Source organism: Girardinichthys multiradiatus, chromosome X (genome assembly GCF_021462225.1).
Source record: "Girardinichthys multiradiatus isolate DD_20200921_A chromosome X, DD_fGirMul_XY1, whole genome shotgun sequence".
Lineage (NCBI taxonomy): Eukaryota > Metazoa > Chordata > Actinopteri > Cyprinodontiformes > Goodeidae > Girardinichthys > Girardinichthys multiradiatus.
In genome coordinates this window covers 40,304,276-40,331,995 of record NC_061817.1, presented here as the reverse complement: position 1 = coordinate 40,331,995, position 27,720 = coordinate 40,304,276, and the positions used below count along the sequence as shown (strand labels likewise).

At 40.7% G+C, this 27,720-nt stretch overlaps 1 protein-coding gene and 2 long non-coding RNA genes across 3 annotated transcripts in view; 1 reads left to right on the top strand and 2 right to left on the bottom strand.

Annotated features, from left to right (window-relative positions):
* LOC124863281 (histone acetyltransferase KAT8-like) overlaps nt 1-14,614 on the bottom strand; it is a 34,758-nt gene extending 20,144 nt beyond the window's left edge. The window contains exon 1 of the mRNA XM_047357606.1: nt 14,188-14,614. Coding sequence (XP_047213562.1) covers nt 14,188-14,506 — 319 coding nt within the window. The 5' untranslated portion in view covers nt 14,507-14,614. The remainder of the gene's footprint in view (nt 1-14,187) is intronic.
* Nucleotides 14,615-15,814: 1,200 nt separating this feature from the next.
* Nucleotides 15,815-17,393, top strand: LOC124863405. Its single transcript, XR_007037125.1, has 2 exons — nt 15,815-16,089; nt 16,172-17,393. It is a non-coding gene; the product is annotated as an uncharacterized LOC124863405 (long non-coding RNA).
* Nucleotides 17,394-23,690: 6,297 nt separating this feature from the next.
* On the bottom strand, nt 23,691-25,219 carry LOC124863285. Its single transcript, XR_007037102.1, has 4 exons — nt 25,114-25,219; nt 24,881-24,987; nt 23,996-24,058; nt 23,691-23,876 (listed from the first exon to the last, which is right to left on the bottom strand). It is a non-coding gene; the product is annotated as an uncharacterized LOC124863285 (long non-coding RNA).
* Between the last annotated feature and the right edge of the window lie 2,501 nt (nt 25,220-27,720).

Here is a 27,720-nt window from a genome sequence, read left to right as displayed (position 1 = left end):
TTTGACCATTCAGATCAGCAGATTGGCCCTTTAGTCAAGAACAGAATGGGAAGCTACAAATCGGATGCCAACTTCAGCGTTGGATACAATGGCCGTTTTGGTTAAGAAATACTTTTTTTTACTTGTTCCTAGGACTAAAACAATTACACGATTATTCGATTATTGAAATAAACATTAACTTAGTAATTTAATAATCAGAGTATAGACTATATAACTGGAGTATAGACTATTAAACATGCCAATTGCTGAAAAAACAGCCCACTCAGAGCAGTAATTAGGCAAAAATTGTACAAGAAATATATACATTTTGCATTTAAGATGAAAAACCTTCTGTGTATGTAAATTTGCTTTATCCAGAACCCCTGGTAACATAGCTTTAGCTTCACTTGGTTCATATTCTGTAAAACAATCTCTTATTAAGCACCTTTTGCTATCTGATTATTAATCGATGAATCAAAAAAATAGTCGACAGACTAAATGGATTAGCAAAATAATCATTAGTTGCAGCCCCATTTGTTACCAACCAATATATCAATTCTTTAGGCCCTATAACCCGGGTGCCCCAGTACCAGGGGCGGCAGCACTTCTACCAGCAAAATCATTCCTAACACATGCTAAACAATTACCAATAAATGCATCTTGCATTTCCACTTAACGGGGAAAGGCTCGTCTAAATGACAAAAAAACTTTCTTTCTCAACGAGACCAAATTTTAACGCCAAGAAGATAAATGAAAAAAAGGAAGACATGCTCAGAAAAACACAGCAACATCAGTGCAATGTGATTCAAGCCAAGTGTAACACCGACACAATATGCTTGTATGGGTTACGTTTTTTTAAAATATATATATATATGGACCAGTTATCGCAAAGATATTAACAAAACTGACAAAATAAAATTAAGTTCGTCATAGGAGCCTGGGATGGAACAAGATAACCAGAGGAAGAAAAAAAATAAATGCTCATCTGATTCAGAAATATATATTTAACTTAAATTACAACAAACAAATAATTAGACAGACACCAGATAAGTGTGTCAAGACAATATTAAATTAGACAAGTATCCAGTCATTCAATCAAAATGGTTCAGTTTGTGGTTATCCAACCTAAATATGAAAGTTCAGTTATTGTCCATGTTCTTTTAGTTAAGTTCCTTTTGGGGGGAAAAAAACAGGACTCTCACAGTGTCCAAGGTCCCGAATCAAAAGGGAAAAATAAATAATCCTACCAGCTCGCCACTCTAGAAGAAGTTCAGGGAGTCCAAAAAAAACCTGACCAATGAGTATGGGAAGATTTACATAAGGTGTTAATCAGATTTCGTGTTGAATCAGTCATTTGTTTATTCCAGCCATGCACAGCCAACAGCAAGGAGGACGTGACATCAGAACGGGGCGTACTCTGAGAGCGTTTCCCTTTATAACGGCGCCCCTGATGGCTGAACGGGCACTCAATTTAAGTAACATAGGTTACAGTGGGTCCCCCCCTGATCACATGTACGTCCCTGTACATGATTCAGACTGTTAGGAATGTAGCTGGTTGACACTGCCAGGGAGGATTCTTCGTCATCATCGTAGTGCGTGGTTGTAGAGAATGCTTCACTCAATCCCTGGAAAAGTAGTTGGATACTTTTCAGGATGGGATGTCCCAGTCTACTATATTGAAATTTATTTGGTGGTCGTCTGATTCGTGTTGAAGTTCTCATTTGCTGTTGTGGTTCTGAGGTTGATACATTTGTGTCATGAAAAATATCAGAAATATCAGGGTCTGCAGCACTTGAGGTGGGGTTGGGATCAGAACCAGTTTCAGATCTATTGATTTCAGTGGGGACTAGCACCATTTAAGGCTCCAAGTCGTCTTTGTATTCAGTACCTGCTGTTTCTTCTGCGGGTTGCGCCGAAGTCACCTCCGGCTGGCCCCAGGTATTTGGTTCAGGCTGTGTTGGCTCAGCAGCCGGTTCCAGACGTGGTTTGGAAATGTGCAGTGAAGTGGTGAACCGAATAGGTTCTGCACCGAGTGGATTGTGCCAATCGGACAACAGGATATCTTCATCCGACACTGGTTCTTCTTCAGGAAAGCTTGGGGATGAGGTATAGTTGACTTGTTTTTTCGTAGGTGGTTGCTTGATGTGGGATGTGGCAGGTAAGTATCCACACGGCAAAAGCAAGTCACGGTGGAGAGTTCTCAGAGGTTTGTCTGCCTGCTTGGGTCTTACAGTGTACACGGGTAAATTCCCAGCCCTCTTGACAACCACGTAAACATCGCGCTCCCACTTGTCGGCAATTTTGTGTTTTCCCCTTATCCTAACGTTTCGAACCAGCACACGATCTCCAACTTCCAAGTCTGAAACAATAACATTTCGGTCAAAGTGAGCTTTATTCATCAACATTGTCTTCTCAGCATTTTCGGTAGCCAATTGGTAGCTTTTCTCTAGATGTGATCGTAGGTTTCGAACATACTCAGAGTGAGTTTGACTGGGTTTATCCACAGGTAGGCCAAATACTAGATCGATAGGAAGCCTTGGTTGTCGCCCAAACATCAACTCGTAGGGTGCAAATCCAGTAGTGTCATTTTGTGTGCAATTATAGGCATGCACAAGAGGTTTGACAAAGTCCTTCCAGTGAGTTTTATCCTGATCTGCTAGTGTACCCAGCATATTCAACAATGTCCGGTTAAATTGTTCAACTGGGTTCCCTCTGGGGTGATAGGGTGTTGTTCTAATCTTTTGAATACCTATCAGTGCACAGAGCTCTTTTATTGTTCTGGATTCAAAATCCGGTCCTTGGTCACTGTGGAGTTTTTGAGGTATGCCGTAATGCACAAAAACATTTTCCCACAGGCATTTTGCCACAGTTTTGGCTTTCTGATTTGGGGTTGGTACCGCAACAGCATATTTGGTGAAGTGATCTGTAATGACAAGGATGTCTTTGGTTTTACTTTTATCAGGCTCTAATGTTAAGAAATCCATACAGACAAGTTCCAGGGGGTATGATGTTTTAATGTTCACCATAGGTGCAGCTTTCTCTTGTGGCGCTTTGCGCTTTACACATCTTTCGCACGTTTTTATCTTGGTATGAACATCACTAGCCATCCTTGGCCAATAAAATCTGTTTCGAATAAGATCCAGAGCGCGTTCAATGCCTATATGGCCCATTTGATCATGCAACCTAAACAGCACATCAGGTCTGCTTTCCTGTGGCAGCACAAGTTGGTGTTGCAACTGGCTTCCAAGCTGCCTTCTTCTCACGAGGATGTTATCACGGAGTTCCATACGATTTATGTCCTGTTCCTCCACTCCAGTGTGAGTGGTGAATCACCAAAATTATAGTCAAATTTAGGCTTTGTCGAGTTGGAAGGTGTGAACTCTGCAACGGATTGTTTGGAACAAGAGACAGACTGGAAAGCACTTAGTTCAGCAATTGTAACTCGTGGTGGCAAAGTAACATTATGCTTAAATTCATTGCAGACTGAGACAGGTAACACTGGCTGGTGGCTTCAGAAGTCAACGAGACAGGATTTCACCACTATTCCTCCAGGCAAGTGGACGGAGGTGGGGTGTTCAACAATAACAGCCTTTTCTGCTTGTAACGAGTGGGAGACAGCAATGCCTTCCAGAATGACCGTCTGACCAGCAGGGATAGTTTTTGGAGTCACACTGAGGATTTTTACAATTCCATGGTGTCCTTCCTTTCTCCTCCTGTGTCTATGTTCCAATATTTTCAGTATAGCACGATACCCATAAGGCACCGGTTGAAACTCTGGGCATTTTTCACTGAATAGTGAATAAACAATGTCTAAGGTGTTAGTTCCTATCAAAACCAAGGGTTGAAATCAGGCACAACCAATGCAAGTGTGGTAACATCTATTGGGATTCCCAAGAAGTCTGGGGGAAATGTGATGTTGAGGGCAATATAACCCAGATAAGGCACCATTTCTCCGGATGCCCCTTCCACTTTAAGAAGGTCATTCAGAGGCTGCATTTCAAGGTCTGATAGATGTGCCATATACACTGATTCAGGAATGGTAGTTACTTGGGATCCGCTGTCCAACAAACGTTTTATTGGCGTTCCTTGTATGATAACCGGGGCAGTGCATTTAGTTCCAACAAGCCCTTTAGGTAATGAGTCATATTGTTGTTGAGGTGTAAGCTTGGGACATTCCGATGCAGCAGCCTCCGCTTGCCCACCAGCAGAAACTGCACTTAGTTTAACTGTTTACTTTGACCGTTATTTTGCTCCCATTGCTCTTGTTTCTGCTGGAGCCGTGTTTTCTTCTGAAGAACAAGAGCTGGATTGGCTGGTTGGCTGCATGTTGGAGCAATATGCCCATCCTCTCCGCATTTAAAACAAAACCCCGGTCTGGGTCGTGTTGTCTACGCTCTGCTGCTTCCTTGAAGTGGAAGTTTGTCGCGGTTAGCCAAGTTGGAGGGGCTGCGAGCTTTCTGCGCCAAAAGTGCAGACATCTGTTGCTGTAATTTTTTCATCTGCTGTTTTAATTCAGTGATAGCAGGAATGTCTGTATCCGCATGACCACAGGAGCAGGCACTGAGCATGCACAGTAGCTCGCTGCTTAGAAGATCCAATATGTTTCTTCATTAAGCTTTCTTTGGCCTCATGTCTGTCCTCTTCTGTTCTCAGGAGGAGCAGTAGTTCAGAGAATGAAGGAGGATTATTTTTTCTCTGCTCTAATTGTAGCTTACTGATTATGGTGTTATCCCAGCAGAACTCGGCAGAACTGTTTCAGTAAATGCTTGTCAATGTCAATGGAAGCCACGCCACCGCGTTTTACCACAGTGTTTAATGTAAAGAGCAGCCGTTGCAGATATCCAGAGGGCTTTTCCCCAGGATCCTGTAATGTAATTAAAAACTGTGCAAATAACTCATCACCATCCTGCACAGTTGAGTATGCAGAATCCAAAACTTGTAGATATTTAGCTGGTGATGTATCAGGTTGCAGCCCTTTTACAACATCTGCAGCAGGAGAATGAAGGCTTTCCAGAATCTTCCGGGTGATGTACAGTAAAGGTAGCTTATCATCAGCCATCAAAAGATCAATCTGTGATCTCCAGGTTTCATAGTCCACTTCGTTTGTAGCTTTAGGTACTTTACCGGAGAATGGACAAAGTCTTAATGTTGATGCAGAGTGCGATAGAAGCTCTTCTGTTTTCACAATATGTTCCACAACAACTTTTTGAATTTCAGGGGGATTTAAATGAGTTGCTAAAAGAGAAGGTTTCTGTTGGGAAAACACTGACTCTCTCTGATCAGTTAACGAATAACCAACAGGAAACTGAGGTTGTGACTTGGCTCCACTTGGTGCCCCCTGCTGGCCGGGCAGGAAAAGCACTGAGCCCACAGCTTGATCAGCACCTTCTTCTTCCTCCTCTTCACTGATTTCCAAAGTGTCCAAATGTGTCTTTATCTGTGACATCACTTCTTGTAGAACAACATCAAACTTCTGTCCACTTCTCCGTGCAATATATTTCAGTTCATCCATATAGTTAGGGAATGTGGTCGACCCCCCTGTGCCTGTGCATTGGTCTGGAGATAATGTAACGCAAAATTTGATTTCAGGATTCTCGCCAGAAACACGGGTATGTGGCAAAATAGGCTTGAGTGCAGTTAAAGCACTATTATCATTATACTCAATAATCAGGTTTTCATTAAGCGGACTCTCTACATCATCAACAGCGATTATTTTTTTAATAGACCCATATCGCTTTAAGACATCTATAATTTCTTCATCTTTGTCTGTATGAGTTACACCAGAAATGATAACACAATTCTGTGTGTCTATCCCTGATTTTTTTTAAAAATCCATAATGGAACCCGACAAAAGAAATATTCATTAACCACATCAAATGAGCAATGAGCAATCAAAATCAAATCATCAATCAATCATTACTTGTCCACCCACAACCAGGCTCCTGGCTAGCTCGCCAAATGTAACACCGACACAATATGCTTGTATGGGTTACGTTTTTTTTATATATATATATATATGGACCAGTTATCGCAAAGATATTAACAAAACTGACAACAGAAAATTAAGTTCGTCATAGGAGCCTGGGATGGAACAACATAACCAGAGGAAAAATAAAAAATAAATGCTCATCTGATTCAGAAATATATATTTAACTTAAATTACAACAAACAAATAATTAGACAGACACCAGATAAGTGTGTCAAGACAATATTACATTAGACAAGTATCCAGTCATTCAATCAAAATGGTTCAGTTTGTGGTTATCCAACCTAAATATGAAAGTTCAGTTATTGTCCATGTTCTTTTAGTTAAGTTCCTTTTGGGGGGAAAAAAACAGGACTCTCACAGTGTCCAAGGTCCCGAATCAAAAGGGAAAAATAAATAATCCTACCAGCTCGCCACTCTAGAAGAAGTTCAGGGAGTCCAAAAAAAACCTGACCAATGAGTATGGGAAGATTTACATAAGGTGTTAATCAGATTTCGTGTTGAATCAGTCATTTGTTTATTCCAGCCATGCACAGCCAACAGCAAGGAGGACGTGACATCAGAACGGGGCGTACTCTGAGAGCGTTTCCCTTTATAACGGCGCCCCTGATGGCTGAACGGGCACTCAATTTAAGTAACATAGGTTACACAAGACTGCTCTTTCCAGCGGTACATTTGCACTACATGCAAAACTATCTGAGCTACCAACCGTGTAGAAAACTGTGACACAATATTCCCTCGCTTTACAGCTAATTTATTTCCCCCATTGCGAATAGTGAATCATATCATCCAGCCAATGGGGTGCGGAGAAAATGCCCCACGCAGCTGAAAATGTCTGACTAGGTCACTGCAGGTTTTTACGCACAGAGCGTCATTAGGCTGATTTACAGAAATGGTCTGTGGCCTCTCTAGGCAATGGAAAAAAAGTACAGAATTCTCTGGGATTCCTATTATCCGGGTAAAACAAATCCTGGGGCTTTACACGGAAAAGGGGCTAGAGACTGAGCTTCCCACGGCAACTCAAAAAGTCCAACCTTCCACAGGAGCTGCTGATCATCTTCTCCACTGCCATCATTCAGTCTGTCCTGTCTTCATCCATCTCAGTGTCATCAGGTCTGCAGAGAGAATCATCAGGGCTGAGCTTCCCTCCATCCAGGACTTATACAGGTCAAAGGTCAGGAAATGGGCAGCTAACATCTCTGTATACCCCACACAACCTGCACACAAACTGTTAAGGCTTTTATCTTCAGGTGGCGCTACAGAGCGCTGTTGAAAAAACAAGCAATCATAGAGACAGGTTTTCCCCAGGCTGTTGCTCTGATGAAAACAGTGAACCATTTAAAGCCAGAGTAGTTGCTACTCTGCTGGAAACAAATAAGAACAAATTGAAAAAATTGTTTTCCTATATTGCGGTTGTTCTTATGGACTGATGTTTGTTGTATGATGTGAGCGATGGAAACAGAAGTTAAATTCCTTGTTTGTACTCTCAAACTTGGACATTAAAGTTCATTCTGATACCATAAAATCCTGTGAGGCTAATAAAATATAGTTTATGTTCAAACTAGGGCTGGGCAATATGGAAAAAAAAAAACAATCACGATAATATTTTTCATATCAGTCATATTGACATATATCACGATATAAAATAAATCACTATTTTTGTCACTCTTTAATGTTTCCTGGTACTATTAAGTGAGATTTGAAGATATCAGAAGGTTATTATTGATTTAAATATTTTATTTCAAAATGCTGAACATGTCATCGAACATTATTCAACTGTTTACGATACATAAAATCAGAATCAGCTTTATTGCCAAGTTTGTGACACAAACCAGGAATTTGACTCTAGTACACTTTGCTCTCAGTAAAGATTTTTTTTCTTCTTTTTTTTCTATATAAATGAAAATAAAGTACCTATTTAAATGTACATACAGGTCCTTCTCAAAATATTAGCATATTGTGATAAAGTTCATTATTTTCCATAATGTAATGATGAAAATGTAACATTCATATATTTTAGATTCATTGCACACTAACTGAAATATTTCAGGTCTTTTATTGTCTTAATACGGATGATTTTGGCATACAGCTCATGAAAACCCAAAATTCCTATCTTTTCATGAGCTGTATGCCACAATAATCCGTATTAAGACAATAAAAGACCTGAAATATTTCAGTTAGTGTGCAATGAATCTAAAATATATGAATGTTAAATTTTCATCATTACATTATGGAAAATAATGAACTTTATCACAATATGCTAATATTTTGAGAAGGACCTGTATATACACAGAGGCTTTCCAATAGAATATAATGTGGTATCGGTCCAAGTATGCCTGGTGTTGTTCTGGAGATCTGACTGTCAAGAGTTCATCAGAGAAACAGCCTGGAGGAAGAAACTGTCTCTGTGGCGGCTGGTTTTAGCAGACAGCGCTCTGTAGCGCCACCTGAAGGTAAAAGTCTAAAGGGTTTAAAAGTATTCTTTAAACTAAAATCTTCTTTTGCAATACAAACTCCTGCTTTTTCTGTCACTTTAATTTTCTTAACACATGAGAAGCTGACTGTATGGTCGGTTGTTGCCGCTGTACAGGCGACGTTTTCGGAGAGAGGGAGGAGGCGGGGGCTTACCAGTTGCTCCTTACTGGGATTGTAACGTTTTACACTCGGCGTGCTCCAGTGTGGCACTGGTTCAGGTGGTAAAACAGATTGGTGGTATTCCCCACCTTCGTCTGAACATGCGCTCGAAATAATTTGCAGTGCACATACTTTGATCATTTGACTGACTTTAAATAGCCGAAATAGCCACACGACTAAGCTGCTTGAACCCTCCTTGTCAATGATGTCGTTCGTTGTGTTTTCCGTCTTTTCTTCATTCGAGGCACAAATTTTTTCTCTCTTTTTTTTCAGTGTGAGTCCTACCTGTTACCTGAAGTAAGAGACTACAGCTGCACAAACAATAGCATTTAGCACGTCTGGCTGCTACTGTGCTGTCTGTGTCAACCTACCTTTGCGTCTCTGTTTTCCAGCCACATGATTGGTCCAGCAGAGTAACTCTTATTATCACTGGCTATTCGTAATGTCTGTCAAAACCTGGATAAACGCCATCTATTGAAAAGTCTATAAATCATGTTTCATAGCTCTATTGAGGAAAAAACCCAATCACAAGAAGGCATGGTAAGGCGTATTCGTCACTTCCTGCTTTCACTGTTGCACTCGGTGGATTGTTTGGTGTGTGAAGGCTTTCTCGTTTGCTCTGATTTCTCTCTACTGTGATATCTCTGACTTGTTCTAATACATAAGCACGCTAAAATACATACTTTCGCCTGCTGCTTTTAACGTTTGGGGACTCCGTGTTTCACATGTTTTTTTCTGGTAGTGATAAGGGGTCACTAGCTTAGCCTTAGCTTTAGCTCCACCATGGCTACCCGTTCTGCTGTTTCTCTCTCTGAGTCTCCTCCTCTCTCCTGCTCTCTGTGTCAGATGTTCAGTTACTCCTCTGCCTCCTTTAGTGATAATGGTACATGTAATAAATGTAGCCTTTTGTAGCTTTGGTGGCGAGGTGTCGGAATTGGAGGCCCGGCTCCGCGCTGTTGAAAAACCAGCAGATAGCCGAGGCCCCTTAGCCAGCGTGGAGCCACTGAGGGTAGCTCCCCGTAGCAGTCCTCCAGCAGAGCCCGCGCAGCCGGGGCCTCAGGCCGGCTGGGTGACGGTACGTAGAGAGAATAGTCCTAGATCCCAGCCCACAGGTGACCACCAACCCGTCTGTGTCGCTGAGAAGTTGGCTTCTCAGCGACACACCCTAAACCTCTGGTAATTGGCAGCTCCATAGTTGAGTTATCAGAAATATTAGCTTCATCTAAACCTTCAACTTGTATGTTAGACCCAATCCCAACCAAATTATTTAAGGAAGTGTCCCCTCTGATTACCAGCCCCATTTTAGATATGATTAATCTATCTTTAGTAAATGGATCAGAACCACAGGCTTTTAAGTTAGCTGTAATTAAACCTTTACTTAAGAAACCTTCGCTTGATCGAGATGATTTAATAAATTACAGACCTATATCCAATCTTCCATTCTTATCTAAAATTCTTGAGAAAATAGTTGCTAATCAAATGTGTGAACATTTATACAGCAATGACCTGTTTGAAGAGTTTCAGTCAGGTTTCAGAGCTCATCATAGCACTGAAACAGCTCTGCTGAAAGTCACTAATGATATTCTTATGGCCTCAGATAATGGACTTGTATCTGTTCTGGTTCTGTTAGATCTCAGTGCTGCATTTGATCCACCTCCGATAATAAAGTAAAAACCTTGGTGTTAACTTTGACTAGGACATGTCATTTAAATCCCATATTAAACAGATTTCCAGGATTTCCTTCTTTCATCTCCAGAACATTGTCAAAATTAGAAATATCCTGTCCAGGAGTGACGCTGAAAAACTAGTCCATGCATTTGTTACTTCAAGGCTGGACTATTGTAATTCTTTACTATCAGGATGTCCACAAAATGCAGTTAAAAGCCTTCAGCTGATTCAAAATGCTGCAGCAAGAGTTCTGATGAATATTAAAAAGAGAGATCATATTTCTCCTATTTTAGCTTCCCTTCATTGGCTCCCTGTTAAATCCAGAATATAATTTAAAATTCTCCTCCTCACATATAAAGCCCTTAATGATCTAGCTCCATCATACATCAGAGATCTGATTGGTCCATATGTTCCTAACAGAGCACTTTGTTCTCAGACTGCAGGTTTACTGGTGGTTCCTAGAGTCTCTAGAAGTAGAATGGGAGGCAGATCCTTTAGTTATCAGGCTCCTCTCCTGTGGAACCAGCTCCCAGTTTTAGTCCGTGAGGCAGTCTGTGAAATGACTGCAGCATTAAACGTGACACAGGCATGCAGCTGCCTGAAAACAAAGATAACACTTCAGCAAACAGCAGAAGCTCTGAGAGCTCTGATAAAGATTTTAACTCTATCCTGCATATGGCAAACTCAAGGCCCACGGGCCAAAACCGGCCCACCAGAAGTTTGTGTGATTCTCTAGAAGTAGAACCTTAGATATGATAACTTTTTCTCTCTCAATATGGGGAAGTAAAACAGCAGAAGTCTCTGTGCTGGTTCAAAGCAAAAAGTCCCATTTCTCAAAAGTCATAAATTGAAGGATAATTTGAAAAATGTCACAACATATTTTGTGCAACCATGTCAAATCTGCAATTAGTTTAATCATAAGGTTTCATTAAAAGCAGGACTGGACAGCATTCCAGTCCACAGTGCTCCATGGAAGCAAATAATGATTGATTTTACTAACATGGGAGTAAAACGTTAATTGGTGCAGGTTTTCAAACCAGCATCTCATGGGTTAGTATGGAGAGCTAACAGAACTATGTATACAACAAGAAAAATTGGCTAAAGTCTGCAGACATAAAATGAACCTGGATTGAAGCTCTAACTAAGTTTATTTAATCTGAGATCTTCTCCAAATGCAACAGTATATGTCAGTCTACATGAGATACTAACAACTTCACCTACAGCAGAAATAACATCACACTGTGTGGAAGGTTTGCTGACTGCATAGGCTGGATCTATAAAACATTATGTGCACAGACCAAATGACCAAAACACCAAGGTTCTGAATGACTTCTGAACCTCACTGACCTGACAATGACAACCTGACACTTCTCCAGACCGGACAAACAATACCTTCAAGGTGGACCCCACTAACACCACCTTATTGATTCTGGGTGGAATAAAAAAAGAGTTTAAGCATTCAAAGCAGACCTAGTGGAAACAAAAAGGATTATGAGTAAATTATGTGTATTATAAGAACATAAAACGAAATTATATTCAAATTTTTGCAAATAAAAATTGCTCTGACAGAGAAGTGAAAATGTATTTGTATAGCACATTTCAGCAGCATTCAAAGTGCTTTACATTATAAAAATATAAAATCATTAAAAACGTCAATGAAGTACACAGCAAATCAGTCATCACACAAAATCTTAAAAACCATAACATCTTCCTAGAAGCTACACCTGGCCTGACTCTGTGTCTACCTGTGACACCTTTCTGGAGAGTGACATCGTCCGAGCTTCTGCTGGCAACAACTTAATGCTCACCTTCTACCAATGATCCACATGGCCCTGTCTTTCAGTGTTTAACCCTTTCTCTCTCCTAGACATGGCTACTGACTGAGCTTCTACTGTAACTAACTCTATGTTCTCTCTTTCAGACTCTAACCTTGAAAACTGGATCAGAGTTTATCTGTTCTTTCTTTCTAGATGAAACCACTAAAGGAGCTACATCCATTAACATTTACTTTTCCTTCCCATAGAAAGTACTCCTAGATCAGTGCTTCTTTGTTCTCTTTGTGTCTCTGCTCTGTTCTCTCAAACCTCCAGTCGGTCGTGGCAGATGGCCGCTCACACTGAGCCTGGTTCTGGTTCTGCTGGAGGTTTCTTCCTGTTAAAAGGGAGTTTTTCCTCTCCACTGTCGCTACATGCATGCTCAGTATGAGGGATTGCTGCAAAGTCAACACCAGTGACTGTCCACTGTCTCTACATGCTCATCCAGGAGGAGTGAATGCTGCAAGTCACTGACTGGATGCAATCTGCTGGGTTTCCTTAGATAGAAAAACTTTTTATCCAATTTGAATAAATAACAGAATCTGACTGAACTGTTCAATGGTTACGATTAATTGGAATGTATGAACCTGACTTGAAATCTATATGATTTGATTGAATTGACTTAACCCATTTTAAAGTTACCCACCTTTCACACAATGCAACAGGAAACAACACCCTCCAATTATTCTTACCTCCGTCTTCCTCCCTCCCTGTTGGTTGGAGTAAGGGGGAGTCAGGTTTAGCCTAAACCAGCTCAGTTATGGTTGAGGTCCAAACACACCCTCCATTTCTGCTACCTGTATGACCCCTTCTCTTTTCCGATGGTTATAATCAGACTGACAGAGAGAGGTATCCCAATCCTTGTGGTTTTTAGTATAACAATGACCATCAGTGGGCTCTAGATGGATAAACTTTATCAGTTTATTATTTTACTTAGTGCCCCTACACATAGCCCATTCTAAAATGGCCAAATAGTAGTTTAATCTGACCTCCCCAACAACCCCGCACCATTCCAGACCCTTTGTGAAGAGCTTTGAGACAACATGTGTTGTTAATTGGCGGTATTTCAATAAAGCTAAATTGAAAAGTTATTTTTGCGATATATCTCTCCATTGTTTTATCACCCAGCCCTAGTTCAAACTGTTTTGAATGGTTTCCAGTACACAGCTGTTTACCCAGGCATGTTTTATCTGTTCATATCAATCTTTTAACATTATTTTATATCTCATCTCCTAAAGTGATTTTTCAGTGATTGTAATGATTATGATACTATGAGGATGATGATCAACCACCAGCATCTAGATGGGCATCCTCCAAGCAGGACCACCTTCATCAGTTTCTACCTGTGTTCATAATGTTTTCTGACAGATAGGTGTGAACTCTTGTTTGCATTGTCACCGTTTTATAATTCCATTTGAAAAGTTATTGTTAATAAATCTGTTACAATTGAAGTCAAACATTATTTCCTCTAGATGATTTTTTATCTTTTTGAAAAGATATATATACAGTAAGTTTGTTGTGTTTTCTAAAACAACCCCAAACACAATTGTTATTAGGTGGATTGACTATGGTAAAATATAAGTGGGGGGGACCCATAAAAAACACCTGATAAATTTCAGTTGGCACACATGGTGCCAAAATGTCTGATTTAGACGGTTCGCTTGGACTTTTATCAACTAATTCCTCTCTACAACGTACTTGCTTTACTTTGTTGCATGAATTTTAGAGCAGCTAATGGTCAGATCTCGTACTGTGGTTTGCAACTACATACTTTCAAAGGGGTTTTCACAGTATTCTTTGGAGTCTCACATTTATTTTGATACCAGATCAACTGATATAAACCTTGTAGTTCCTGAGAAATGTTCAATTCATTTCGGGTATTTTCGAGCAAATTTGTCAAAAAGAGACCTAGGGTTTAAAAGTTACCTGTTTGAAATATAACTATTCTTCAGACCGCTAATTTTAAGATACTTGAAACGCATCTATGGTCGGATAACAATAATATAGGTAAATCAATGTAGTTTTGCGTATTTTTGTCTTAAAAATTGACGTAATTTGCAGCTAACTAAATCAGAAATAAACCAACTGAACCATAGTTTTACTCACGCCATGTTTTATCGGTTCTTTGACACAAATACGTCTCTCCAATTTCCACCGACACTTCTTGCTCCCTGCCGATGGCGATTTCGCCTGTTCTGTTCGGTGTGAACTGATTACTTGAGCCCCTGGCTTCTCCGGGCCTGCCGATGCCCTCCGCTTCGTCCTCCTCCCCGCCGCTGCCATTGGAGGAACACGCAACGGGGACACTGCTGTCCAGGTCTCCCCGCTCGCTCTCGGTCCGACTTGAATCCATGTCCACGTCCATGCTGGGCTCGGGGTCCTTGGTGTTACAGGAGCTCTTGAGAAACGTATTCCCGCCAGTCATGCCCGTTCGTCTTCAAACCTGGAACACACAACCTGCGACTCTGCGCAGTTTAGCCTCCGACGTCGCTCCTCCCGCTACAACAATCGGCCAAAGACGGAGAGTTGTTTCTTCTTCTGTTGATGTTGGTGGTTGGTAACCAGCGTAAACGTGCAGTACCTCCACCTACCGGACTGGAGTGGCAGTAAATGAACAATAACAAACAATTCACAGATTCTGATATCGTCCCAGTAAAATTGCTTAAAGTAGAGTTAAGATTTTCTTTATTCACTTGTTTTAATATTTCTGTTTCTTCTAAGCTGTATCTGTTGTACACCAGTAATATTTTTACTCCTGGATGATTTCAATGCTAACATTGTCCAGTTTAATGTTTACCTATTTCATAAAGTATGTCATTCAATCCTATGTGTCCTATTCTAACTGAAGTAGTGATAAGTCATTCTCTCCTATTTCTAACTCATATTTGTTTTTTACCAACACAATCTTGAATATTTTAAAAGGTGGCCACTATTACCATTGATGTCCCATTATACTGTCCATACCATTGGAACATGTTCTTTATAGAGGGAATTTCAGTAGGCACTGTTTAAATTATTATTGATTGTTTGGTAAAACGTTTTTTATTTCTATCTCTGCCTACATGAGCCAGAATGAAAAGCTAGTAGAAGGTCCTGTTGCGTAATTTGTTGTTGCTGTTTATTCAACGAAGTACTAATAATTGCTATAAGTTTTGTTGTGTATTCTGCTAAATGATCATTTGGTTTGGTTTCTATCTGCACCGTTCCATTGTGAAATCAAGAATGCCGTTTGTGGAACCATCTGTGCATATAAAGAGATTTTACATATATGATTAGACTATAGCAGATTTTGGTTTTGATTTAGGACTATTTCATTTTGGTTTTTTTTATATCAATCTTAAGGCTACATCCGGTCTAATGAATCCCCAAGGAGGTGTATCAGATATGGGAACTATGAAGGGTGCTCTTAAATATTTTATGCCTGTTTTTTGTGCTTCAACATTCCCTACCCATCCTATACAAAGATGGCAGATGAAAATCCAGGTCTGGATCTCCGGGGCATAGATCCACTCTGGGAGAGAGGAGCACAAAACTATGGTAAGACACGGTCAGGAAAAAAGAAGTAATGGAGCTAGTCAGCTGGCCTCACCACTCAGGTGAGTTAACAATCTGATGCCTTCTTCAGGGTTCCAGCTGCTTAAGAGCTCTTCCTTGATTAGTCCTGATTATCCTCAGCTGTGTGATTGCACCTGCCTGTAACACCCTGCAGGAAGAGCTGAGAGAGAGAAAACCACACACACACACACAATTAACCTGTACTCAACTCCGTGACATGACAGAGTCTCCCTTCCTCTCCTGCTACCTGCCCTCTGGACTCAAAGATCTCCTCCAAGAAACACAGAACATTTGCTCACCTGTCTGTCCACCCTACAACACCAATTGCTCATCTGAAGCGCTGCACCCCGAGGGATTTCACAGTACTGAAAACCTCAGAGTTACACCTCCTGCCAAACTCAGCCTCTGTGGGAAACTTGCCACCTCCTGACGAGCCTCCGTCCTTCCCCAACAGTAAGGTCTCCTCATATTCGTTCAATGGCATCTATATTACCTTCACTCAAACAAACAATAACATCTTACCTCTCTTCCTCAGTGCCAAACCAGACCTATCCAGGAATGAGGTGCCGTTTGTTACAGTTAAAAATTGGCAGCAATATTTTCAGTCATTTAGTCAATCATGAGAAAAATTAAATGGGGGTTCATTTGTTGAAGTCATATTTTCAGTTAAAACCTTAATATTTAGTTTGTTGCTGTATGTAAGACCAGCAGTTACAACCACCACCACTGGAACATTGAGCCGCTCTGTAAGCATTTTCTATTGTTTTTTCATTTTTACAGTTATTTTTTAAAATATGTTTAAAGCCAGAAGCAGACTCAAAATCTGTTTACTTTTGTTAAGTCCACATCTCTGTTTTGATTAGCAGCCTACTGTGACTTTCAGAGGTATTCTTTTGACCCACATGCAGAACCACACAAACTGGAGATGAAGAAACACTTAAAAGATTTATTTTGACACCAAGAAGGAGAGATAATTCTGGATTCAGGTACTCTGGGTTTGAGGGTTCTGGAAAGGACAGCAACAGTTAGTGGGAGTTTTCTGAGAATGGTTGATCGGAAGGAGGATTAATAGGTAGAGAAGCCTTACTGTTCTGAGCGCGATGGAATGCTATGAGGCAGGGTTGGGATTCCAGTGGTGAGTCTTGTAGAAGCTGGTGACTCCACGCGACTGTTGGAGAGTGGGCAGGCAGAGGCTGAAGGTTCAGTAGAAAGGTTTTCCAGAAACGAGCGGATAATAAGTGATGTTGCGTGGAGAAATCCGGGGACAAAGTGGCTTCATAAATCTGGGGACAGGAGACAACGAAGGAGGACTTCTTCCTGGAAGAATTCAAAAGACAGGTTAGAAACTACTTAGAGGTCTAATTGAGAACTTGAATTTACCAACAACGTGGACCATCAGGTGAAGAATGCTCGTTCAGCAGCTCCTTCAGAACACCGTGGGAGATGATGACTTGCGCCCACCAGCAGAGCTCCTCAGGAGAGACTGGGAAAAACCAGCCACGCAAACAATTGTGACATCCTGTCTGCATTATTAACGAAAGTAAAAAAATAAAATAAATAAATGCTTGTGTTGTTTAGCACAGCAGGGGGCGCTAATTGAATAATGCGAGACGATAGGAACCTAGAGGAGTGAAACAATGTAGAAATACATACAGATGTTTTTTTTTTTCTTTTAAGTAAAGAAGAACCCTAGCCAGAGAAACCATTTATTTGATTTAAAAATGGAAATGAAACAAATTTCAATCTTTTTCTTTTATTTTAACACCTGAACCAATTAAAAAAACTCTGCTGTTCTTAGTAACTAAATATGTCCAGCAGGGGTACTCCAATCTGTAATTTGGGTTCAGTTCTAGACATCACCAGAGCCTTGCAGAAAATGATAACACCCCTTAAACTTTTTTTAACCTTAAAACTACAAACTTCATTTTATTTTATTACCCCCTCCCCCCCAAAAAAGTGCATTGCTATTGAGCCTTCAGAGTCTAAATCCAGATGTTCTGGGTTCAGAGGTTCTTTAGAGAACATTACAGAACCAGCAGCATTATGAAGGCCAAGGAACGCAGCAGACAGGCCAGAGAGAAGGTTCTGGAGAAGTTTAAAGCAGGGTTAGATTTAGTTGGGTTTTTTTTCAGCAGGAACAAGGAAGTTGGTCAGAGGTGATGGGAAGATGGATGGAGCTAATCCAGGACAATCCTGGGAGAAAACCTGCTAGAGGCTGCAGAAGACCTAAGACTGGGGTGGAGGTTCACCTTCCAGCAGAACAACCACCCTAAACATACAGCCAGATACAATGGATGGTTTAAATCAAAGCAGATCAATGTTTTAGAATGACCTAGTCAAAGTCCAGAGCTTAATCACAATGAGAATCTGTAGGAAGACTTGAAAGGTGATGTTCACAGATGTTCTCCATCTCTATGTTTAGCACAGAAGAATGGGTAAAGTGTTAGTTTCACTATGTACTACTTGTTGGTGTGTAAAATAAAATCTCATTAAATTCTACTGACCTGTGTGGTTGCACCATGAGAACTAGTGAAAACGTTAGAGGGGTATGAATACTTATACAGGTCCTTCTCAAAAAATTAGCATATTGTGATAAAGTTCATTATTTTCCATAATGTCATGATGAAAATTTAACATTCATATATTTTAGATTCATTGCACACTAACTGAAATATTTCAGGTCTTTTATTGTCTTAATACGGATGATTTTGGCATACAGCTCATGAAAACCCAAAATTCCTATCTCACAAAATTAGCATATCATTAAAAGGGTCTCTAAACAAGCTATGAACCTAATCATCTGAATCCACGAGTTAACTCTAAACACCTGCAAAAGATTCCTGAGGCCTTTAAAACTCCCAGCCTGGTTCATCACTCAAAACCCCAATCATGGGTAAGACTGCCGACCTGACTGCTGTCCAGAAGGCCACTATTGGCACCCTCAAGTAAAAGGGTAAGACACAGAAAGAAATTTCTGAACGAATAGGCTGTTCCCAGAGTGCTGTATCAAGGCACCTCAGTGGGAAGTCTGTGGGAAGGAAAAAGTGTGGCAGAAAACGCTGCACAACGAGAAGAGGTGACCGGACCCTGAGGAAGATTGTGGAGAAGGGCCGATTCCAGACCTTGGAGGACCTGCGGAAGCAGTGGACTGAGTCTGGAGTAGAAACATTCAGAGCCACCGTGCACAGGCGTGTGCAGGAAATGGGCTACAGGTGCCGCATTCCCCAGACCTGGGCTACAGAGAAGCAGCACTGGACTGTTGCTCAGTGGTCCAAAGTACTTTTTACGGATGAAAGCAAATTCTGCATGTCATTCGGAAATCAAGGTGCCAGAGTCTGGAGGAAGACTGGGGAGAAGGAAATGCCAAAATGCCAGAAGTCCAGTGTCAAGTACCCACAGTCAGTGATGGTCTGGGGTGCCGTGTCAGCTGCTGGTGTTGGTCCACTGTGTTTTATCAAGGGCAGGGTCAGTGCAGCTAGCTATCAGGAGATTTTGGACCACTTCATGCTTCCATCTGCTGAAAAGCTTTATGGAGATGAAGATTTCATTTTTCAGCACGACCTGGCACCTGCTCACAGTGCCAAAACCACTGGTAAATGGTTTACTGACCATGGTATCACTGTGCTCAATTGGCCTGCCAACTCTCCTGACCTGAACTCCATAGAGAATCTGTGGGATATTGTGAAGAGAACGTTGAGAGACTCAAGACCCAACACTCTGGATGAGCTAAAGGCCGCTATCGAAGCATCCTGGGCCTCCATAAGACCTCAGCAGTGCCACAGGCTGATTGCCTCCATGCCACGCCGCATTGAAGCAGTCACTTCTGCAAAAGGATTCCCGACCAAGTATTGAGTGCATAACTGTACATGATTATTTGAAGGTTGACGTTTTTTGTATTAAAAACACTTTTCTTTTATTGGTCGGATGAACTATGCTAATTTTGTGAGATAGGAATTTTGGGTTTTCATGAGCTGTATGCCAAAATCATCCGTATTAAGACAATAAAAGACCTGAAATATTTCAGTTAGTGTGCAATGAATCTAAAATATATGAATATTAAATTTTCATCATTACATTATGGAAAATAATGAACTTTATCACAATATGCTAATTTTTTGAGAAGGACCTGTAATTGGTGGGAGTCTAGTCATGTTGCTTTAATGTGGGATGTTTCTAAACATTTTTTACCTTTATGGCTCAGATTTTATTAACATTAAAATATAATAAAGGTTGCAGTTGTGCTTAGTGTGAGAGTTGAATTCAACATCAACACAAAAACAGAAAGTGGTTGAAAGCAATCTGATCTGGAACATTTTCTGAACAATAGATTGACTTGAATTAAAGGATTAATGTTTCTGAGAAAATACCAAACCATGTCCTACATTGTTAAATACACAAATGGTTTACTCAGATTAATTACATGTTATCTGTAAACTGCTGAGCTACTTTTTGTTCGGGAGTGAAGACCAAAACCAGTTGAGTCCATGCAGGTGCACAACGTAAAGTGAGCTGTTTCAATTTTGAAGGGTTTATGTTTCTAATTATGACCCAGTTATTCATTTCCACTCATTAAATTACATTGAAACGGCCAAGAAAGCCCATTTAACACTTTCCAAAAGTTAATTATTTAAATTATTATACAACTGAAACCAATTTAATTCAGTTTCAATTCAGTTTTATTTATATAGCGCCAATTCACAACACATGTCGTCTCAAGGTTCTTCACAACAGTCAGGTTCATACATTCCAATTAATCGTAACCATTGAACAGTTCAGTCAGATTCAGTTATTTATTCAAATTAGATAAAAAGTTTTTCTATCTAAGGAAACCCAGCAGATTGCATCCAGTCAGTGACTTGCAGCATTCACTCCTCCTGGATGAGCATGTAGAGACAGTGGACAGTCACTGGTGTTGACTTTGCAGCAATCCCTCATACTGAGCATGCATGTAGCGACAGTGGAGAAACCACATATTCCGACACACTGAATTTAAAGCCTCTGTGAAGGACTGATGTGTCCAGGTGAGCTGCGTGAAGCTGACACCCCACCCACTTGAAAAATTCCAGCAAATAGACAGAATGTTAAGTGCTTCGTTTGTGCAGGTTTGTGCCGTTAAAATTTTCGTTTGTGCTGTTTTAATATCTGAGATATTATAAGGTTTAATTTCGGCCGATGACGTCACCATCCCCCCATTTTACTCCGAATTCAACCGGAGTGGGCTCATTTTTTAGTGCTTCGTTTGTGCAGGTTTGTGCCGTTAAAATTTTTGTTTGTGCAGTTTTGGTTTATGAGATATTAAAGAATATATTTTTTTAGGTCATCCAGAGGTCACCATCCCCCCATTTTGCTCCAAATTGAACCGGAGTGGTCTACCTTTTTAATGCTGTTTGTGCCGCTTTTATGTACAAGCTATATAATTTTCTTTCAGGCAATCACTGACGACTTAAATCGATGACGTCTATGGCCTGCGCTGAACATCATCACCACCAAGCAAGCAGTTATTAATTTCGTGTTTTTCTTTCATCATGCAAGTTAAATTGTGTTTTTATCCGATGTTGTAAAATGTATGCCTTGTTATAGTGTTTTGCACTTTATTCCTTAATAAAGATTATGAAACTTTTTTGGTCTCAAAGAAATTTGCTTTAAATATGTCTACTAAGTCACCAATACATTTATCTTTCTACACAGTAATTCAATATTATCCTCTCACAAATGGGGACAAATCCACCAGCTGCAGCTACACATTCCTTGCCCAAAACCTGACATGGTCTGCGACCACTATGATGTAATGTTTATAATTTCAATAACTGTTCTGTGTTACTGTTGTGGTTTTAATAATCTAATTCAGCTCGTGTACGCTGGACAAAAGCGGAAGTGCGAGTAGGTCATTGGCTCAAAGTTCATAACCAAGTAATTTACTTTTTGTTCAAATAAAATTTTAAAATGCGTCAAGCATTAATTTCTAATTTCTGACATTAAATGTAAGAATTTTTAAAAGCGCTTGGCAACTTTGATATACTAAGTTCTCACGCAATGTCATAGGGATTGGCTCCACCCACGTACTGACCCCCACCACTTACCTTGTTTTGGCCGTAATTTAAACGTTTTACTACTTGTTCAAGGTAAGTAAGCTAATAATGTTTAGGTTTTAGATAAAACACTGTTTTTTAAAAGTCCAGACTTTTAAAAAATGTTGAAACAAAGATTCGGCAAGGCTTCATTTTGCAGCTATTCCATTCATTTTCAGTCATCAATGTTTAGCTACATCAGTAGACTCCACAGAACTAAGACACGTTTTTAAAGTTGAACAGATACTTCAATTGAAAATTCACAAGACAAGTAGTAGTAAAAAATTCAACATTTAAAATAAAATAAAAACATACTATAATTACAACACAGCATAAATGGCATACAGATTTGAGAGAACAATTTAAACTGAGTTTTTGAGTTGTGATAGAATGCTGAAATATCAATGTTTTGTGGCTTTGGGAGATTATATTGGCCAGAATAATATTTTGATTAATGCTAATCAAAGCCTTTTCGTTCTTTAACTAGATGCCTCGACAGCCATCAATAGACAGGGATTTCCTTATTGCAGTTCTCTGCAGTTCAAAAGAAGCTATCCTTCTAAATGGCAAAATAGCCACTCCAGCTGCCACTATTTGGACAGTATTAAGTCAGCAGCTGGAAAACAAGATGTCTCCAAAAGCCCTGTACACTTTTGTAAAATCTAACAGACACAACATCTGGTCATGTTTGGAGATCAGTGAGCAGGAAAGTGATCGTGAGAGCAGTGTGGACACAGAGTTTGACTCAGGCTCCATTTCTCCTGGACAAGACGACTGCTCAGGTTTTCAGCTTGAAGTTCCTTTTGAGGAATGGATCAAATTTGTACCTGAGAAAGTGGAATATAATGACAAGTTTTCATCATCTGGCAAAAGGGAATACATGATTTTGAAGCCTGGCACTTGGAGTCATGTAATTAACCATCTGATTTGGAAAAAGATCAAAAGCACATGTACATTTGTGTTCCAGAGAGCAAAAGTTTATCCAACTGTCACAAGCAACTACATAGATATCAAAGGCTTATGTAAAGAGTGTCAAGGCCATATTAAAATGACTTGTGCTAGAGAGCCAACGGTAAACAGCCCAATGCTGCTTCAGTGTTCCATCGAAGACATTGATATCTCCTTGCACACTGGGCAATCCAAGAGGTTCATGTCTGGAAACCTTCGTGCACAGATTTCAAAAGAACTGTGTGAGGGCAGGATGGAGCCGGCTGTATGGAGGTCAGCGAAGGCATCAGATTTGATGGATATTGGAGATGCTGAGCCAAGTCACCTTCCAAATTTGGCCACCCTACGAAAAGCTAAGCAGGAGAGAAGAGATTTGGAATTAGGTGACAAAGATCCCATTTTGTCTTTGCAGTTATTAAAATATAGCACACCTCACAGTGGTAGTATAAGAGACATTGGTCTAGACAAGTTCTTCTGCCACTATTGGAGTCAAACACAGCTACATGTGTATAAGGCATTGTCCAAAAAATGCCCCTCAGTAATTTGCTTTGACGCAACTGGCTCAGTTGTGAGAAGACTGGTGAGACCAAATGGTACATCTGGCCGCATCTTCTTATATCAAGGCGTTCTGACAGGGGACAACTGCTCAGTCCCAGTTGTGCAAATGCTGTCAGAGAGACACGACATTAATGCAATTGCAACATGGCTGACAGAATGGCTTCGTACAGGTGCTGCTATACCAAAGGAAGCCGTGAGTGACTTTTCTCTGGCTATTCTTGGTGCTCTGGTGAAGGCCTTCACTCCTTACCCCGATCTGAAGACATACATTAACGAATGCTTCCGTTTGCTACTTGGGAACCAGTCTGCAAAACTTCCTTCTTGTTTTATCAGGGATGATGTGGCACACTGCATAAAGATGATCTGTCAGTGGGACTGCCTGAAAAACAAGTCACACCGTGTCAAAGATTTCTTTGTCAGGGCAATAGCAAAGCTTCTTCAATCACAATGCTTGGACCATGCAAAACAGCTAATACATGCCATCACTGTTGTGGCCCTCAGTGAGGCAGAGGGTGATGATAGTTCTGGAGTCCCTCTCGAATCAGAGATGTGCAAAAAATATCTAAAAACCCAGATCACAGAAGACTCCATCATCATTCCAGCTGAAGATCCAAATGAAATGCATCAAGTGGATTCTTTTGACGAGATCCAGACTGACCTACGCGGCTGGGTATCAAACATATGCGAGGAGAGCAGGTCACTCGCTGCAGCCAATGGGGATAGGGACAACATCCATTTTCTCCCTGATATTGTTCCACACATAATAAGACTAGCAAGTTACTTACCACTTTGGACAGGAGTAATGGTCCCCCTCTTCAAAAGCACCAACCTCACAGCAAGCTCAGCCACTGTTGAAGCAGAATTAAAAAATGTAAAGCATGGCCTTTTTAAACACGAGAACTTACCCATTCGAGTTGATCGTTTTATTTCTCGTCATCTTTCCTTTATAGAAGGAAATATGCGGATTTGTTCTGCAAAAGCGAAAAATGATGAGGAAACATCTGGATTAGCAAAAGTTTCCGAAACAAACTCTGTATCCATGACTACCCACAGTGCTGAAGCCAAGACAAGAATGGATTCTCACCAATCTGTAGAATCCGATGAAACCACAAACATTCCTCCAACAGATGAAGACGTGGTTGAAAACTGGAGGGGACTAATTCTTCCACCCAAAAAAAGGAAGATAACTTTTTATCTCACTTCCTGCACTGAATGGCTCCATGCAGATCCATCTTTTGGGGCAAAAAGAGTGAAAGTGGGACTATTAAAAAATGGAAACCTGCATCAACCGATTAGAGTTGGGAAATCAACAATCTCTGTTCTGAACACATGTGCATTTGATGCGTTTTGTCAGTGCTTATGCTGTGCTTTCTGTGACAGCTCAGCATTTCACAATGTTGTCAGGAACAACAGTGACAACCCCATCTTGCTGCTGGTAAAAGCCATTGCAACAGATGGTGTGACCTCAAAGATCTATTCACAGAGGGCAGAGCTGCTTAGTGCAATGTTTGAAAAAATCCAGTTGAGGTCTGGTGCCCATCAAATCGATGCCCAGTGCAATATCTCCACGGTCATTGGAAAAACAATGAGAAATATATCCAGCGTTTACATCTCAAAACACTGCTCTTCACAGTTCTGCCAGCTAAACAAAGGAACAACAAGGGAAGTACCATTTGTTTCTCCTGACATTTCTGTGCTGATGGACTGTGGCATGGCTCAGCTTGACATTTCAGTGGAAAATGGACTCTTCCTTCCGGAGTCTCCCTGCCTTCGCCCACTACCGAAGGAATCAGAATGTCCACTTGAATTCAAAACAGGAGCCAGCACCTCAGGAAAAATGCTCTGTGCTGGAACTGTTACTTACAGCTACAGCATTGGAGAAATAACATGGATTGACACTGACCTTGCAAACACAACTCAGTTTCCTTTGAGTGAATTTCCCCCCACTGTGGCTCTCCAAGGAAAGACATTCTCTTTGAGAGGAGTCATCGCTTTCAAGGAAAGCTTGACTAAAGATGGTCTGGGACATTACATTGCATACTGCCGAAGAGCTCCATGTGTGTGGGAGCTTTATGATGACCTGGCAAATATAGTGAAGACTGTGTCTGAAAAGAAGACAATACAACCACATGCAGTGTTATACACAGGAGACTGAATGCTGTGAATCAACACATTTTGTGGGAAAATTTCTGAGAAGCCCAGATCAAAAGGCAAATACATTTTGCCATGGTTTGATATTCCTGACCAGAAATAGGTTCTATTTTAATGTTCTTTGTTACAAGTTCTTAGATGGTTAAGTATGCCATATTTTGCCTGTGGTGATTTATAACATAAAGTTAATTTTCCAAATCAGAAGTATTTATTCTTCTTTGAAAGTATAATGTAGATTACATTTTCAAACAGTAACTTGGTTATGCGTGATCTCAGAAGTCATGGTTACCTCTCTCAATTAATTAGAATAGAAAACCTTTATTGTTCCACAATAGGAACATTTGAGTGTGTCAGCACCAAACCATAAGGCGATGAAAGTACACAAGTTCATATTTATCTAAAAAAGTAGAAAACTTACCCAAACTAAAAGCTATAAGAAACAAAGTGCAAAAAACAATCACAAAAAGGCTGAAAGGGATTTACAATAAAAGAGAGGAAAAATACAATACTGTGCAGTTATCAGTAAGGTATAGGTTATATATATTAAATTAGGCGTGCAGAACAATCAGGTGACAGTGGTGACAACATTTATGTAAACACTTGATCAGATACAAACTTGATCAGATAAAAACTTCAATATTGGCATGAAAGTAGAAAACCTATTGTTTGTTGGAAGCAGTGATGGTTAGTCTATAAAGTCTAACAGCAGCTCTGATCTGCAAAAAAGTACTTTTGTCCACTTGAGGTAAAGCTTCACTTAGGCTAAAGTACCTCTCCATGTCTTTACTAGCTTCATGTATGGGATGGGAAATACTGTCCAACTATGAATATATTGGTCATGTGCCCACCTCATGGTGGTGATGATGTTCAGCGCAGGCCATAGACGTCATCGATTTAAGTCGTCAGTGATCGCCTGAAAGAAAATTATATAGCTTGTACATAAAAGCGGCACAAACAGCATTAAAAAGGTAGACCACTCCGGTTCAATTTGGAGCAAAATGGGGGGATGGTGACCTCTGGATGACCTAAAAAAATATATTCTTTAATATCTCAGAAACCAAAACAGCACAAACAAAAATTTTAACGGCACAAACCTGCACAAACGAAGCACTAACCATTCTGTCTATTTGCTGGAATTTTTCAAGTGGGTGGGGTGTCAGCTTCACGCAGCTGTCCAGGTGCACCCTGCCTCCCGCCCAGTCACTGCTGTAGATCGCCTCTGTACAGGTCCTTCTCAAAATATTAGCATATTGTGATAAAGTTCATTATTTTCCATAATGTCATGATGAAAATTTAACGTTCATATATTTTAGATTCATTGCACACTAACTGAAATATTTCAGGTCTTTTATTGTCTTAATACAGATGATTTTGGCATACAGCTCATGAAAACCCAAAATTCCTATCTCACAAAATTAGCATATCATTAAAAGGGTCTCTAAACGAGCTATGAACCTAATCATCTGAATCAACGAGTTAACTCTAAACACCTGCAAAAGATTCCTGAGGCCTTTAAAACTCCCAGCCTGGTTCATCACTCAAAACCCCAATCATGGGTAAGACTGCCGACCTGACTGCTGTCCAGAAGGCCACTATTGACACCCTCAAGCAAGAGGGTAAGACACAGAAAGACATTTCTGAACGAATAGGCTGTTCCCAGAGTGCTGTATCAAGGCACCTCAGTGGGAAGTCTGTGGGAAGGAAAAAGTGTGGCAGAAAACGCTGCACAACGAGAAGAGGTGACCGGACCCTGAGGAAGATTGTGGAGAAGGGCCGATTCCAGACCTTGGGGGACCTGCGGAAGCAGTGGACTGAGTCTGGAGTAGAAACATCCAGAGCCACCGTGCACAGGCGTGTGCAGGAAATGGGCTACAGGTGCCGCATTCCCCAGGTCAAGCCACTTTTGAACCAGAAACAGCGGCAGAAGCGCCTGACCTGGGCTACAGAGAAGCAGCACTGGACTGTTGCTCAGTGGTCCAAAGTACTTTTTTCGGATGAAAGCAAATTCTGCATGTCATTCAAGATGGCGCCGCAGATGGTCGCCTCGGCGTGTTGGTGCGCATTGTTTTGTTTTGTTTTTTGCTTTAAAACGGTCCTCTGTGATGGTACCCGGAGCTCTCTCACCAGAGAAGAACTCATGAACATCAGGGCTACTACACCAGAGGAGTTATTTCCAACATTTCTGCCTACTGCTCTGGAATATTTGGACATTCTGGTCAAAGGTGCGCTCACCTTTGTTCACGCGGTGAAACGCCGGAAGAGAGGGAAACGGGCTGGGGTGCTGGTACGTCTTCGCCAGCGTGGACTACGAACACCGTTACCTGGAATATTTCTCTCTAACGTGCGCTCACTTCCCAAC